The 14,134-nt window shown below is 35.6% G+C and overlaps 1 protein-coding gene across 1 annotated transcript in view; it reads right to left on the bottom strand.

Annotated features, from left to right (window-relative positions):
- Nucleotides 1-14,134, bottom strand: part of LOC117324338 (ephrin type-A receptor 4-A-like) — a 46,716-nt gene that overhangs the window by 21,813 nt on the left and 10,769 nt on the right. The window contains exons 6-13 of the mRNA XM_033880133.1: nucleotides 11,845-12,041; nucleotides 6,300-6,432; nucleotides 5,856-6,130; nucleotides 5,517-5,715; nucleotides 3,548-3,798; nucleotides 3,027-3,156; nucleotides 2,024-2,197; nucleotides 561-719 (exon numbers count right to left, since the gene is read on the bottom strand). Coding sequence (XP_033736024.1) covers nucleotides 561-719; nucleotides 2,024-2,197; nucleotides 3,027-3,156; nucleotides 3,548-3,798; nucleotides 5,517-5,715; nucleotides 5,856-6,130; nucleotides 6,300-6,432; nucleotides 11,845-12,041 — 1,518 coding nt within the window. The remainder of the gene's footprint in view (nucleotides 1-560; nucleotides 720-2,023; nucleotides 2,198-3,026; nucleotides 3,157-3,547; nucleotides 3,799-5,516; nucleotides 5,716-5,855; nucleotides 6,131-6,299; nucleotides 6,433-11,844; nucleotides 12,042-14,134) is intronic.

The raw sequence follows: 14,134 nt of genomic DNA, 5'->3' as shown, positions 1-14,134 counted from the left end.
TGACAAATGCTCCAAGTTTCACTGATGCTCAGATCAGCGAAGATGTCCTTGTTATTACAGAGTATCGGTTTGCGAGAAGACCAAAAGATCTTGCTACCCATAACATGGTTATGTAACGACCGTGTTAGTAATTTCAGGGTGTTTGATGTATTGAATGCCTGCACTTACTTGGTCGTAAACTGATTACAGTGCTAAAGCTTAGTGTGTCATCTGACAAATCACATGCGTACCTGTGTGTTTGGTCCTCCCCAGTATATGAGTCATGTGCCTATAGACATATGGGCTATACATTCGGGTCCTCTTACTCTCTAGATGTTACTGCCCTCTTCCACCATAACATTAAAACGTTCTTGTATGTCTGTTATGTACATCAATATAATATGACCCTCCCCTTGTTAAAGTACCACAGTACTTCTCATGGGACTCAATGCGAATGGCCGTGGAATTCGTATGAATCAGTATTAGATGCAGTGCCATGGTATCATTTTGGCAAAGTAATCGGTAGGGAAAGTCAAATGTCTCTGCTTGTCCAATGGGGATTTTGTTTTCATTGGTCTTACCTCTAACTAGTTTTATGGCGACCCGCGACTCTTTGTAATATCCGGTGACCACTTTGCCAAATGCACCTTGGCCAATGGGACTTGAGAATTTAAGGAACCGAGGATCCAGCTCCCACTCGTCGCTCATCACCAATAGCTGGTTAGAATAGTCTACTTTGCCTGCAAAGCACGTAATACAATACGAAAATCATGTAATCTAAATTGGTTTTAATGAATGTTTATTATGGTACCATGGAAACGACATCTTAGAATATATCAAGATTTGGCAGTTTGCCCTGGCATAAAATAACGTTGTCAGAATAGTAATTCTTACATACAAAATATTCAAGAATATGATCTGAAATTTATAGTGAAGCCGAAAAGGCTTGTAGATATGATGTCAATTTCATACACCTACACACCGCAGTTTACAAACGCTTGGAAGTGATATCGAAGGATAAGGAAAATTGACCTCAAAAGTAGAGGTTTTTTTCAGAAGACCATAACAAAATGTAACATGCGCTTGTCCTTGTATCAACTTCTGTTTTAAGAGTATGGTATTTCAACAGTATTATTAGAAAGACTTAAACTGTAAGGCTAGACACGCTTAAAAAAGACCCCGCGTACATATAAGAGGTCTATGCAAAAGGATGTTCTTAAGTCATCCAAGAATTACATTTCGCTTCATGGCTCTTCTATCTACTATGTTAATCAGAAATACAAATGAGGAATGTGCCCGTAACAGTAAATTCTTTTCTTTATACAGCGGTTTTTATCCTTTTTTATGTAGTGCGGTAACAGCACATTCCTAGCAGCTACAGTACGTGGACTAGTACACTACTACTACTACTTGTATTAGGATGATACCGATATAGAACATTTGGACAGCTGGTGTACTGCATGACCCTGGGATACTGAGGCTGGGAGAGTGGGGAGACTACAGAGGGAAATAGATGTTGTCTAGGAGGAGCATGTGTTGTGTAAAACACTTTTGACAGTAGTAGCGATGATGTATGAGGCATACATAATCCCTCTACACTTGTTAGCCACACAAAAGTGAAACTATGTAGAAGTTTACCCAGTACAACAACAGCCTACACAAACAAATCTTACATGTTTTGTTCAACAACTTACACATGCCTTGTTCATTAGAGAACCCAGATAACGTGTAACGTTCTACGTAATGTTTAGTATGTACTGATAAATACATCTGACATTACTTGTAAAAGGTAAATAACTTTTTTCAGCCTTTTGTTTATTCTTAGATCATATATTAGTTTCTTCATCCTCCTTTAAATTCTCATTAATAAATCAAAAGTGTTTCATATTGATAATCGGAAAATATAATTTCTTTTGACGAGTGTTTAACAAGATTAACTGATCTCAATCGTAGTACTGTCACATGGAGGCTTTATATCAGACTTATTTTGATGGAATTAATACGGTCACATGACTAACTCTTGATTACGTGACAAGATACTTACATCCCACATTCGACTTGTAACTGTTACTCTTGGCTACGGCTGTTTTAGTGATGATTATGTCCTTAAAACTTTGACGTTTCATGTAGATGAACAAGACGATTAAGCCGACCATGACAACCGTCGCGATACAGGTGGCCGCTACTACAATATCATTCAGGTTCTTCCAGCTCAAATCTGATTAAACGGCGGAGAAATATCGAATAAGCAATAACGTATATATACAAATAAATAAATATATTCTTATTGACTTAATGTTATTTCTTTGCTTTACATACAAGTACCACATTTTTGTCATTAGAAGTAGTGTATTTACCCATGGTGGATATTAGTTTCATTGAGTTTAATTCAATTGTGATATATTGTAAATCCTTGTGAGAGAATGTTGAACACAATATATGCATATCGCTGGTGCAAAATGCTAAAAAGTTACAAGTTACAAGCTACAAATTTGGAATTTTGCCAGAAACAGTATTGAAAAATCAAAGGAAACATAATGTCGATATAATGTGTGTTATTGTAGATTCCTTCTTGAGAGAGAGCTTTAATCAGTGAGTAGAATCTAATTGGACTAGGAAATGAATACAAGGAAGCTAACTCTATATCTAATTCAATAAGCTGCTAATATATATCAAGGCATCCTCTAGGTATATTTCAGACGATGAGAATTATATAGAAATTGGGAAGGCAAACCCTTATACACAATGAAGAGATCAAATATCCTATAGAGACGCCAGTGTAATATACAGGTGGTGTATTCCTTGTATATATTTTCAATCTATTACACAGGTATAACAGAGATAAGAAGCAATAGTGATCACAATCAATATTCAGGACTTCAAATTTAAATCTAAACCGTAAAAGTTTAGGCTATTTTACTATATAAATTGGTAATGGTTGCTACATTTCTTTTTACTGAAAACTCTATGACATATTCTATTTTTGGCCAATTTAAAGGATCTTGGTCAATGCTGATGGCTATATGTATATTGAAAAAGGTATTTACCTCGGCTGTCTACGACACGTTGTGGCTCCTTGAACAAAAGCATGGCGTCGGTGTTATTTGTATCAAAAAACAGATATTCACTTGTGTACATCTGAATAAGGCCATCGACGTCAAAGTATTTCACAGTGCCCTAAAAATCAAACAGTTACAATCAACAAGCAAACATAGATGAAACATAAATATACAAACAATATAATTGCGGTTGAAGTTCAATAGTTAATAGTTTATGCAACTTGAAACCTTACGGCTCTTATGTATGTACAGAGAAACATCAATTTTAACGATATATATACAATATGTAGGTTAGGAGATGGACAAAGCAATAGACGTAACACGTGATATGAATATTCAAACACTCATTTCAACAGCATATATACAATTTATAATAGTAGTCAGGGGATTGCCAAACATATGATATCGATCTATACCGAATCTTAAAATACGATATGTTATAGTACCCTATTTCGAAAGTCAATATGCCATATGTCATTGGAAATGAAACAGACAGGGATATTACTTACCAACATGACGTAGGTGAGGTGTGGTTTCAGATCCAGGTTGATTAGAGCAGTATTAAATTTGGTTATTGTGAAGTTTCGTCTTCCTCCCTCCGTATAAGGTTTCTCCGGAGTCTCTTGTACCTTCCAGTAGACTTCGTAGTACAGGATATTGGAACTGTTGAATGGAACGGTCCAGTTGAAGGTCGCTTCTACACTCTTAGTCGTTTCATGGTATACCATCTGTACTAAACGGATATTCCACAGCAAGTTTTCTGTGGAGAAATGACATTCGTCAGTGAAAAAACCCCAATATAATGTGATATTTAATAAATGTGTTATATATCAACGACTTCTAAAAGACACTACACCGCTTGTTAAATACAAATGAATAAAATGGCGTCCACGGTAGGGATATAAATAACATAATAAACACAAACAAACAAGAATAGAATTTTCATGAAATGATCGCTATATGACAAAACGGTTATATATTTTTTTATATCTTTAATTAAAAACAACAAAAAGCGAAGCTAAAACTATTGGATGGTGGTAATAGCGTAAAGCATGTAACAGTTTGCATGGTATACAAATATATAACGGTATTCTTTCATTTTAATCGATCATTATTTCCGTTAGCCTGTGATGAAGCGTCTTTAATGTATACAGGATAAAAATATAATATCTACTAACATAATGAACGTGTACCCAATGATAATTGATGGCAGGAACGTTTTTTTCCATTGATATCTGGAATATGGAAATATGTTGGAATATTCATATGCGAGATTGATGGGTTTTCGTTGTAACTACAAATTATCATAAAGTCATTACAATGTATAATATCAACTAAAACATGTTTGTTGCTTCACATAATAAGCGTTTAATATCACAAATAATCAGCAGAAATTTTGAAAATGGACAGTTGAAGCAAATTGGTATTTCTTAAATGTGTCTTCGTTTTATTTCCTTTTAAGTATTGATTTTAACAGTTTTTAGGTATAATCCACTCTTTCATACATGAAAAGTACACTTGTTGGTATCTGATAAGCTACACACTAAATACAGAAGCTGGAGTGTTAGAATAACCGCCAGTCTTGTGATCTAGAGGTATAATGACAACAATGACTAGGGGTACATCAATACTACACGCCATTACGACGATAGAAAGTGCTTACAAGTCAAGACTCTGAGAGACCCAGCAGTTGTAGTAATGACCGACCATAATATCTAGGACTTCTGTTGTTTCATTTAGTCTTTACTATACAGTTTGAAATCTACCATTATACAATAAACATCAATCCAATTTAAAGGGGCGACGCTGTCGTGAGGTAGGCTAGTTGTTACTTCATGAGAAGCCAAGCACGTGGTTGTTTGCCGAATCCATGCCTGTCCTGAGCACTAATGACTTACAGACCTGTTATATTTGTTAGATAATCAATCCCATTATTTCATCTGCAATCATCTTTTACTACATAGGGGTGTTCACATCACATAAAACCCAACGCCGAATTCTACAAAGTTCAAAGTTCCGCCTCCTAGAGACTCAGCAGAGCACTATAAGCCTCATTGACTCTTGTCTTTTATCTGGTTCTTCTTAACATGATGTAACGGCGGAAAAAACGTTTGACGTTTTTGTCCTCAGCTAAGCAAATAGGGCTTGCTGAGTTAAACCTGGTTAATCGTGTATGTATCATTAGGTGTATCTTTGGGGATACTTTGTCTTCGTTGTCGATTTTCCAACGACATATTCCAGAGGATTGACGTTCGCGACACAAACAATAGCCGTTGGAGATTGCCTTGTATTGCTAGTTTTCTGATCTCTTATCAACATAAAAAAAACAAAGATAACGTCTTATCTTTATATCTTAAAATTGACAATAAATGGAGAATTAACGGAATTGGTAATATAACCAATGTCAGAGCCATTTAAAATATACTTTATCAACATACTGTGGAATGATTATGAGCAGTTAACGCAACAATGCTTTACCTTCTGCAGAATCATCTGTAACCGGGATATCGGTAGAGGCGGATAAATCCGGAGGGCAGTATTTAAATGTCTCCACGTCCACATCGGGGCAGAACGGCGTCAGGAAGATTTTGTCCTGTCTGAATACACCCGACTTGTCCTCGTATTCTACCCTAACCATGTACTCGGCATTATACATCACCTCGATATTCGACGACGGCTACAGAACAGACAGTGATAACTACTTTAATATTCGCAAAACAATAATCTCAAAAAATATTGAAGACAAGATATTGTGTTTGACCAAAATTGCATCTTCTATTACAGAATATCAATAGCAATGTAGATAAAATTACATACCTTGTCAGAGAAGCGAAAGCGGTCCTCGTGTTCGAAATATTGCGGTGGTATGTTGCAATGTGGACTGTCCTCAAAGATGCCACATTCTTGCAGAAATAATGTCAAAGCGTATGATATTTCTTGGTCCCCATGAGACTGTATATGCGCTGGATGATTCCATTCGATTAATGCTCCAACATTACCGTCCAGGTTGCTCTCCAACATCCTCACCGTCAAATTCAACTTCCCTGTAGACGCTATACCCCTTACCTCATCAACATCTTTTACCGTCATAGCTGGAATACATAAATGGTTTCATAAATAAATCAAATTTCAACGTGAATGCAACTCCAATATAAATGAAGTACCAAGCTATTTGTTATCTTATTTTTCACTGTTAAGATATTTCACTTAATAAATAATCCAGAAGATTAGCATATTATTTCTAAACGAGATCAAGCTTACATCCTTCTATTGGCGTGTAGCCTGCATCCACAAAGTTGTCTACTCTAGTCCCATTCTTGTTGACCGCCATAAGCCAGAACTCGGGTGAAAATGGGAGATTTGTTTGGTCCAGAGCAATGGTTTCCGACGCCGTCTGTAAATCAAAACTCAAGCTTAGAATATTGATTTAAAAAACATTGTATTAATTCAGAGGCAAATATATTGATAATATTTTATTTTCTATTTTCTTTTTCATGTTTATGTTCCATAACCGAGTTTTGCTCGTTTTGTCACTATAAACCGTTTTTTTCCTGGATCACTTTTGTACGAATTGGCTATCTAGAGTTAGTTTGAAAATGATGAGTGTTTATGAATTTAAATTTGTGAATGTCCTGATTCGTGCTTTTATTGGGTTTTCCGGCTTGGCTTTTTCACAAATTTGGTAGCATTAATGTTTTACTTGCTTAGTAAAATGAGCTTGCGAAATTGAGTTTCGGAACAAAAGACATAGTTGATTAAGTTGATAAAGCTATCCCATCCACCAAAACTTCCAAATATATTTTGAACCTGAAATATGGATTTAATATAGGATGTTTCAACTGCTATTAAATGCATGATGTCAAAAAGGCTGACCGCATGTTAATCACGATAAAAAGGAAAACTTGCGATAGTTTTATTTAATATTGTGTTAATCTGTAAGCTGTAAACCTAAAAAACATTATTCCTTCCTATATAATTATGGACATAAGAAAAGTGCAATTCCGCTAGCCACGCCAACTGTAAACTAGGTTCCTTAGTGCAACACAGATGTTAAAGCACTGCATGCTAATCAGGAGAGTGTCTTTGTATAAATAGTTAAAGCTTTAAACACTAATGAGTCGACAGTGTATGGGTTGACCACGTTTTGTGCACATAGACTAAGTTAAGCTTTTATGCACAGTCCACACTCACGAGTTATTCTCTGTGTAATTTCTGTGTTAAACCCTCCATGGTCGGTGTAAACTTACTGAACTGTGCATGTTTCTGGTGTGTTCTGTGTTCGAGTAATTACCTTCTCCTGTCGTACCCTGTATACGGTCATGCATGCATTTGCCGTGATGATTAACTTTTCATATGGACGTAATGTTTTGAACACATTTTTTTATATGTAGCGTCTTCGGTTAGAAAGGAGTTGATGATCTGTTAAGTTGTAGCATTTTACGTCCCACAAAACATCAATAAGGTACCGTGCAACCAATTGGGTCCATAGGTTAATGGAGCGTAAACAAAGTTGAGAATCAGCAGCCTCCTCAGGCTTAAAAAGTCTATGATTAAACATAGCCACAAGCACTGCTGTAATTGTGCTGTATGTTGAAATTTGTCTTGAAGATGCATGTTTATGTGTTAGAGGGAAATTCAGGTGTAATGTAATCAATATCTGTACTTCATTATTCTGCCTCAAATCTTCTGGGATTAAATCGAGGTGATATAATATGGTAGATACAAAATGATGGATTTTTTGCTCTTAATTACAAATTCCAGCCGGAAGCAAATTTTACCTGGTTATACAAATATCGCGGTTTAGTGGTAAAACCGACGCAGAAAGAACGTAGAGTATATTACATTAAACATGTGCTTTTCTACAAAGCAATTATCTTATTTGTAACTGTTTTTGGTAAATGAATAGTATGTCATACATAAGATTTACTAAGTTGGCGTTCCAATCATTTAATTGTGGAAATAAGATAAAGATTTGATACTATTTGATACAATATGTTGATCGTCACAATAACTTCTCCATATGTTTTGCCTGTGCCATGTCACATTGGTCAGTATTGGGAACCGTCACATCTGTTGCCATGCCACTAGACCCTTTTGTGTACTGCAGTACTGTACCGATGTAAACTAGCTCGGAAACACTTAGCCAGTGGATATAGACATGTCTCGTATTTTAATTAGGCCACATAGTTACAAATTCCACACGCTGCGCCATCTCGAGCAATGGAATTAACCCTGCATGGTTTTCATCAACATCATCAACAGGCAGTGCCAAGTGTTCTGCGCTGTAGTAAACAGTTATACGTAAAGGTAATATACGTACAGTTTGTACAGTATCCTCATGCTACCTTGTTTATTTGTAAACATACTTTATAATGCCCAACATTAGATACTTTTGATGGTCATTGGCCCCTCAGATACTTCTTTTATAGTGCTAGTGCTTCTAAACATTATCGGTAGTTTGGAGGGGCACCTTGCTATCCCGTGTAGACTGGCCACCAGACCCTTTTTTTGTTAAGAATTGCCAAGCTAAATTCTAATATCAGATTATCTGCCCCTAGTTTGAAACTTAGGATCAGACATATTCTAAGGATCAAAATCATAAAGCTCAATTTTATTTATAATTTTAATATTCTAGAGACAGGGGGCCAGTCTATATCTCGTGATGAAGAGGAGAATATTTATCGACAGAGAAGCAAAACATTGGCGAATGGGAGAGGGATTTCCCAACATACTAAGTATAGGTGTACAGATTATGTAAGCAGTGAAGGAGGAACAAGAGAAATAATAATCTATACATACTTATGTTTATGCCGCTAGCTGCATTATGCAGAAATGACTGAGAGCTATTCTGCAATTATGTGGCCTATTAACCTAAATAAACAAATAGTACCGATAATATATCTATAGTACACACTGTAGTACTGATATACCAGAGGGTTAACCTGCAGTGATTCCATTACTAGATAGTATTGCCCCAGGTTTGTGGTCTTTGGTTATTGCCTTCCCTCTGTAGTTCGGTAGTTGTGGCCAAGGCCATAAAAATATTGGTTAAAGAGTACCGGTATGTACCACAGGAGAACACTAGGTGCAATACCTGCAGGAGCGTGCCTACTTTATGAGCAATCGTTGACAGCTGCATATGGATTTGTGGTTTCTACATGTAGAAAAATAGTAAATAGTATGCTTTTGTGCATGAGTCTGTTTGTATGGGTATCTATTTCTAGACTGTAAGCAGCCATTGACCTTTTACACAGAAACACACCCAGTACGCTATAGCATCAGATGCATATTAGTATGTATAATTATTTCCAATCAAACAATCAAGTCGTTTTTGTTTATATATGTTAGTCAAATGCAGTAGTCTGTTTAATGTCTACGGTCATTAAACTATGGCATCAAAATGTCTTTCATAAAGATAAAGAAGGGTTGTATTTAAATTGGATTTAACAATGTGAAATTGGTTTGATGATAATAATAACAAAACATAGGATTATTACAATATGTTTAAGTACTCTTCAGAAAAGATCACTATAATCATAATCATGGCGATGATAATATTGCTTTAAAGTACTTTTAGGCTCTAAACTGCTAACAAAAATCGTGTGTTTTGCGTACGTGATTTCGCCCCAGTTCTCAAGTCACCATTACAACATGGATGGCATACATCACTCAAAACAAAACCCTGGCAAAAACTGCCTATGTATTAACATGATGGTGTTACGTAAGTCGTATGGATAAGTCATACACACAAGCTTGTCTACTGACTGCAGCAGATGGTAAACTCATCTTTGTTTTTATACTCATACGCCTTGTATATATACATCGTGGCTTTTTATGTAATAATATACAAAAAAACATAAGTCACTGTAATGGGTAGTAAATGTTCGACAAATGTGAAGGTAATAATTCTTAATCTCTAAAATATATCTAAAACGTATTTTGAATTTGAAGACATTTAATAGAAGATATGATGACAGATTAAGGTAACAATTGATTCTAAATATATCTTAACTGAATGATATTTAGACAAATGTATTACGAAATGGATCCATATTTCTCTTAATAATTCGTTTAAAGGAAGCCTATTACATTGAAATATGATCAGAAAATATGTATCGTTATCCGTCATGTATTAATATGACCAATGATAATCCGACATAGAAATTTGAACCTTTTGAACCTAGATTCAAATCTCATTGGTTGTTGTTAATGGATACATCATCTACAGTACAGGCAATCTGGGAGTGGAACGAGACTCGTTACATATGGTGGTACATACAGCTATTCGTTTGCATTTATTTATGATATGCGTTTGTTATTCAAAATTCTACATATTCAGTTACACATAACAGTTTTCAATCATAGCATTTATATTACACATTTCTCCTATTAACAACATTCTAGATTTATCACACTAAAATAGCCGACTATCCTCTAGATTCTCGCTTTTTATTTTGTATGCTAATTACAAATATTTTCAGTGATTTCACTTTCAAAAATATTAAGCAATACGTGTGCTATCAAAATGAACGTGTAATCTAATCTCGTGTTGTAAAACAAATAAGAGGAAAAAAACAGTTAAACACTGGTGGGAAAAGTATAATCCTAGCCAGTGTAATGTGCTGGTAATCTCGCCATCAAAGTTAGCCTGAATTTGGGTCATTTCAACAGAGATAAGATTTCTAGCAGCTTTTATAAACCTGATACCAAACCTCGATTAGCCAATAATTCTGGTTTATCTGATGAAATTTGGCCTACTCTAGTGGTGGAAATCATGACTGCAGATACTTCGGCGTTCATCAAACCCTAAAACTGCAATGGGAGTGGGGAAGTAGATAGAACGAGGGCGGCTTGGGCAGAGGCAAGTTTCAGTCTGGAGCATTCTAGCACCCCAGGAAGAGAAAATATCTCAACAAGCTCAAGTTCATTTGGTAAAACGTTATCGTATATTTTTTCAGAATCGAAATAATCTCCAAAAGATCCCGACTGAGTTTTAATCATAAAAATGTTTAGGAAGCAATAGAGTGTATTATGTGGAAACAGATGGAAGTACCCTAATATCAGATGAACTTCCAAGATATAACAAGATCATCTTAAGAAAGGCTCGGAATTAAATTCAGAAATCTTTACGTATACAGTTATAGGATTTTGGAAGTTGATTCCACTGCGTAATGGACAACTGTGTACCTATCACATATACATGTTTATCCAGCTTTCCTAGTTGTCTGTCATCGCTTTGACGCGGTGTTTCGTTGAAGTGTTGTGGTATTAAAAGCATCGCACAATGTCACTATATCAACATATACTTGATACATGTGCGATATCATTTCATAGCTACACAATCAAAGTTGAAAAAAAAAAATAATTTTCTGATAAGAATGAAATTTAAATTAATTTTCAAATGGTTTGTAGAACTGCATGTCAGATATTCATCATTTAATATAGTGCGTTGGCTCTCCTTAGCCAGGTGCTGCAGAGTACGTGTATTCATGTGTGTATGCCCACAAATCAAGTACTCCGAGTCATATCATAGCAACGTCAATATATATAAAGTTAAATATGTTAGCCCCCCCCCCCCCCTCCCTCTCCCCCTACATTATATAGAATACATAAGCATGCATCTATGTCACGTAGCGCTGTTTATTTCCTCTTATTTATGTTACGCAGAGCTGTTTATTTTCTCTTATTTCAATAGGATACAAGATATACCTTTATAGTTTGTGAAATCGGCATCAAAAGATCACTTGCCTTTCCCGTCGATACATATAAAAGATACTAAAAGAGGATTTGGGATATTTTAACCTACCTGGCTGACTTCTATCCAGTGACTGTCCTCTTCGGTGGAATCACGTGCCATGAGGATGTAAACAAATGGGGCCTTTCCGGTTACGGGTACTGACGGAACAGGACGAGACCAGAACACCTGACATCTCTGTGTTTCTCGGTACTGCTCCAGGAAGGGTTTTTCAGGAAATTCCCAAGTGATGTCTTGGGTCTTTGGAACTAAAATTAACAAAACATAATATCTTTTATAACAATCTAAATCGATTTCTTCGTGTTTATGTACGTTCCTTAATATGACATTACGCCCAACACAAACAATGTTCTCTATGATTAGCGACTGTTTTCATATGTTCAGTTCAAAGTAGATAAAACATAACGCGAAAAACATTTGCTTTCTATAATGTAAATTGCGAGATGTAACATTGAGGTAAAATCATGCTTTGCTATATTCCATATAAATCCGTATTATTACAAATGTTTACTCGGGATATATTTCTGTAGATTTTTATGGATACGTGCAAGAATTTCTTCTGAAAAATACATAACCGCTTATTATGAATAAATCTGAAATAATATTTAATAGCAACCAGTGTCAGTAAAGCGGCCTTAATGTGTTAATGAGGTTTCAAGTACAGCTGGTCCCAGTTACATAAGATATTGCCAGATATGCGTATAAAAGTCGTCGTTTCTTTTAATCTAACCCATTTTCTAAATCACTGCAGATGGAAACATACATCAAAAACAATTTTCAATCAAAAACAATTTTCAGAGGAAATTCAAACAAAACAGAGATAAAGGAACTTATCGTAATTAATTTTCATCACATTTTTTTTTGTCGGAAGGCTCTATGCAAATCATATTTTTTTCTTGAAATGATTTTTCTCTTCAGAGAATATTTTTGCAAATGCTGAATTATTATTTCGATAGCAGCTAGAGCAAATCATATGTATACATTAAATATAACAGGTGTGTAGAAAACCCCGATACACTCCAGACATATATAGGTTTTCCGCTAAACTAAGAAAGAATTTTCTCTAAAACCAGTTGATGAGGTCCTTAGGTTTAAAGGAACCACCAAGTTAAATATTCAACATTCGTATTTCAGAGAGTTGACATAGATACTATCTTCCTCTCCTTTTCGTTTACTCAGCTATCTCATTTTCGCCTCAGTTGTTGGACTCTCCCTTAACAGAAAAAACACCATCGAACCTACAGGGCCCCCACAATTAGTCGCCTCGTACGACATGCAGTAAAATACAGCAGGCATATTTTTCCTCCACTCCTGAATTGGTTTTGTTGAATGTAGTCTTCATCCACACATATCTAGTTAGTAGGGCATCGCTGTTCAGGTCATTAACATTTTGATGGTAGCAAATGTGGTGCGATTCCCAAACACTCCATAGATAACATGAACATATATAAAAGTTTGTGACTATGGTAAATACACTTGTAGATCGTTTGTAGTACTATATTGTCAGTATAAGGGTGTTTCTAACAAACACTTATTGTTTGGGCTAATCGTTAGTGCGCCTTTTACTGAATCAGCAGTGATGATCAAAGAGAGCCAGTGTGTTTCCTATAACAGGTGAACTGATTTTATAACATTAGTCTTCAATCATTAATTATTATAGAACGTTAAATTAATCTTTCTATAAATAATGTACACAAGTTGAGTGTAAGTGGGGTTATGATGGGGGGGGGGGGGGGGGGGGGGGGGGGGGGGGGAATCAACCTTAATTAAAACTTTACTCATGAAGTCCTTAATTCAAAACTATATTCCACAAGTGTTTATTTACTTTTAATATAACTTTCAAAGTAAGAAATCAATTTGAATCTCACGATCACGGAAAATCAACGTCCTGTTAGCCTAGCGTCTGATATAATGATTTTGAGAGGAGAAATGATTATTTTCTGTCTGCCTCTGAGATGGAACAGATAGATGATAATTTTTACTAAGTGTTCCGTGGGCTGGTGATAGAGTAAAAGATACTATGACAGCATGAAACACCTTCCATTTTAATCAACACTTAATATTGGCAACGATAAACATGCATGCTTGAAAAAAAACGTCATATCATCATGTGTAGGTGTTTTTCCTCCTTTATAAACTTAGTAACCTCTGATTTTTTAAAGTCTGGCTTCTTATTTGTTTGTACAGCAACGAAACCCATCCTGACTGAACAAATCACTTGCTTATTTTGAATAAGTAGCATAGGCTCTAAACTACAAGCTATTCAGCGATTTTTTAATGTTTATTGTTTTTAATGAAATCTTCTTCGTACAAGACTGTCGATGCATCCGTACACAAGCAA

The sequence above is a fragment of the Pecten maximus genome, chromosome 3, assembly GCF_902652985.1.
Source record: "Pecten maximus chromosome 3, xPecMax1.1, whole genome shotgun sequence".
Taxonomy (NCBI): domain Eukaryota; kingdom Metazoa; phylum Mollusca; class Bivalvia; order Pectinida; family Pectinidae; genus Pecten; species Pecten maximus.
This window is presented reverse-complemented; position numbering and strand designations above follow the sequence as displayed.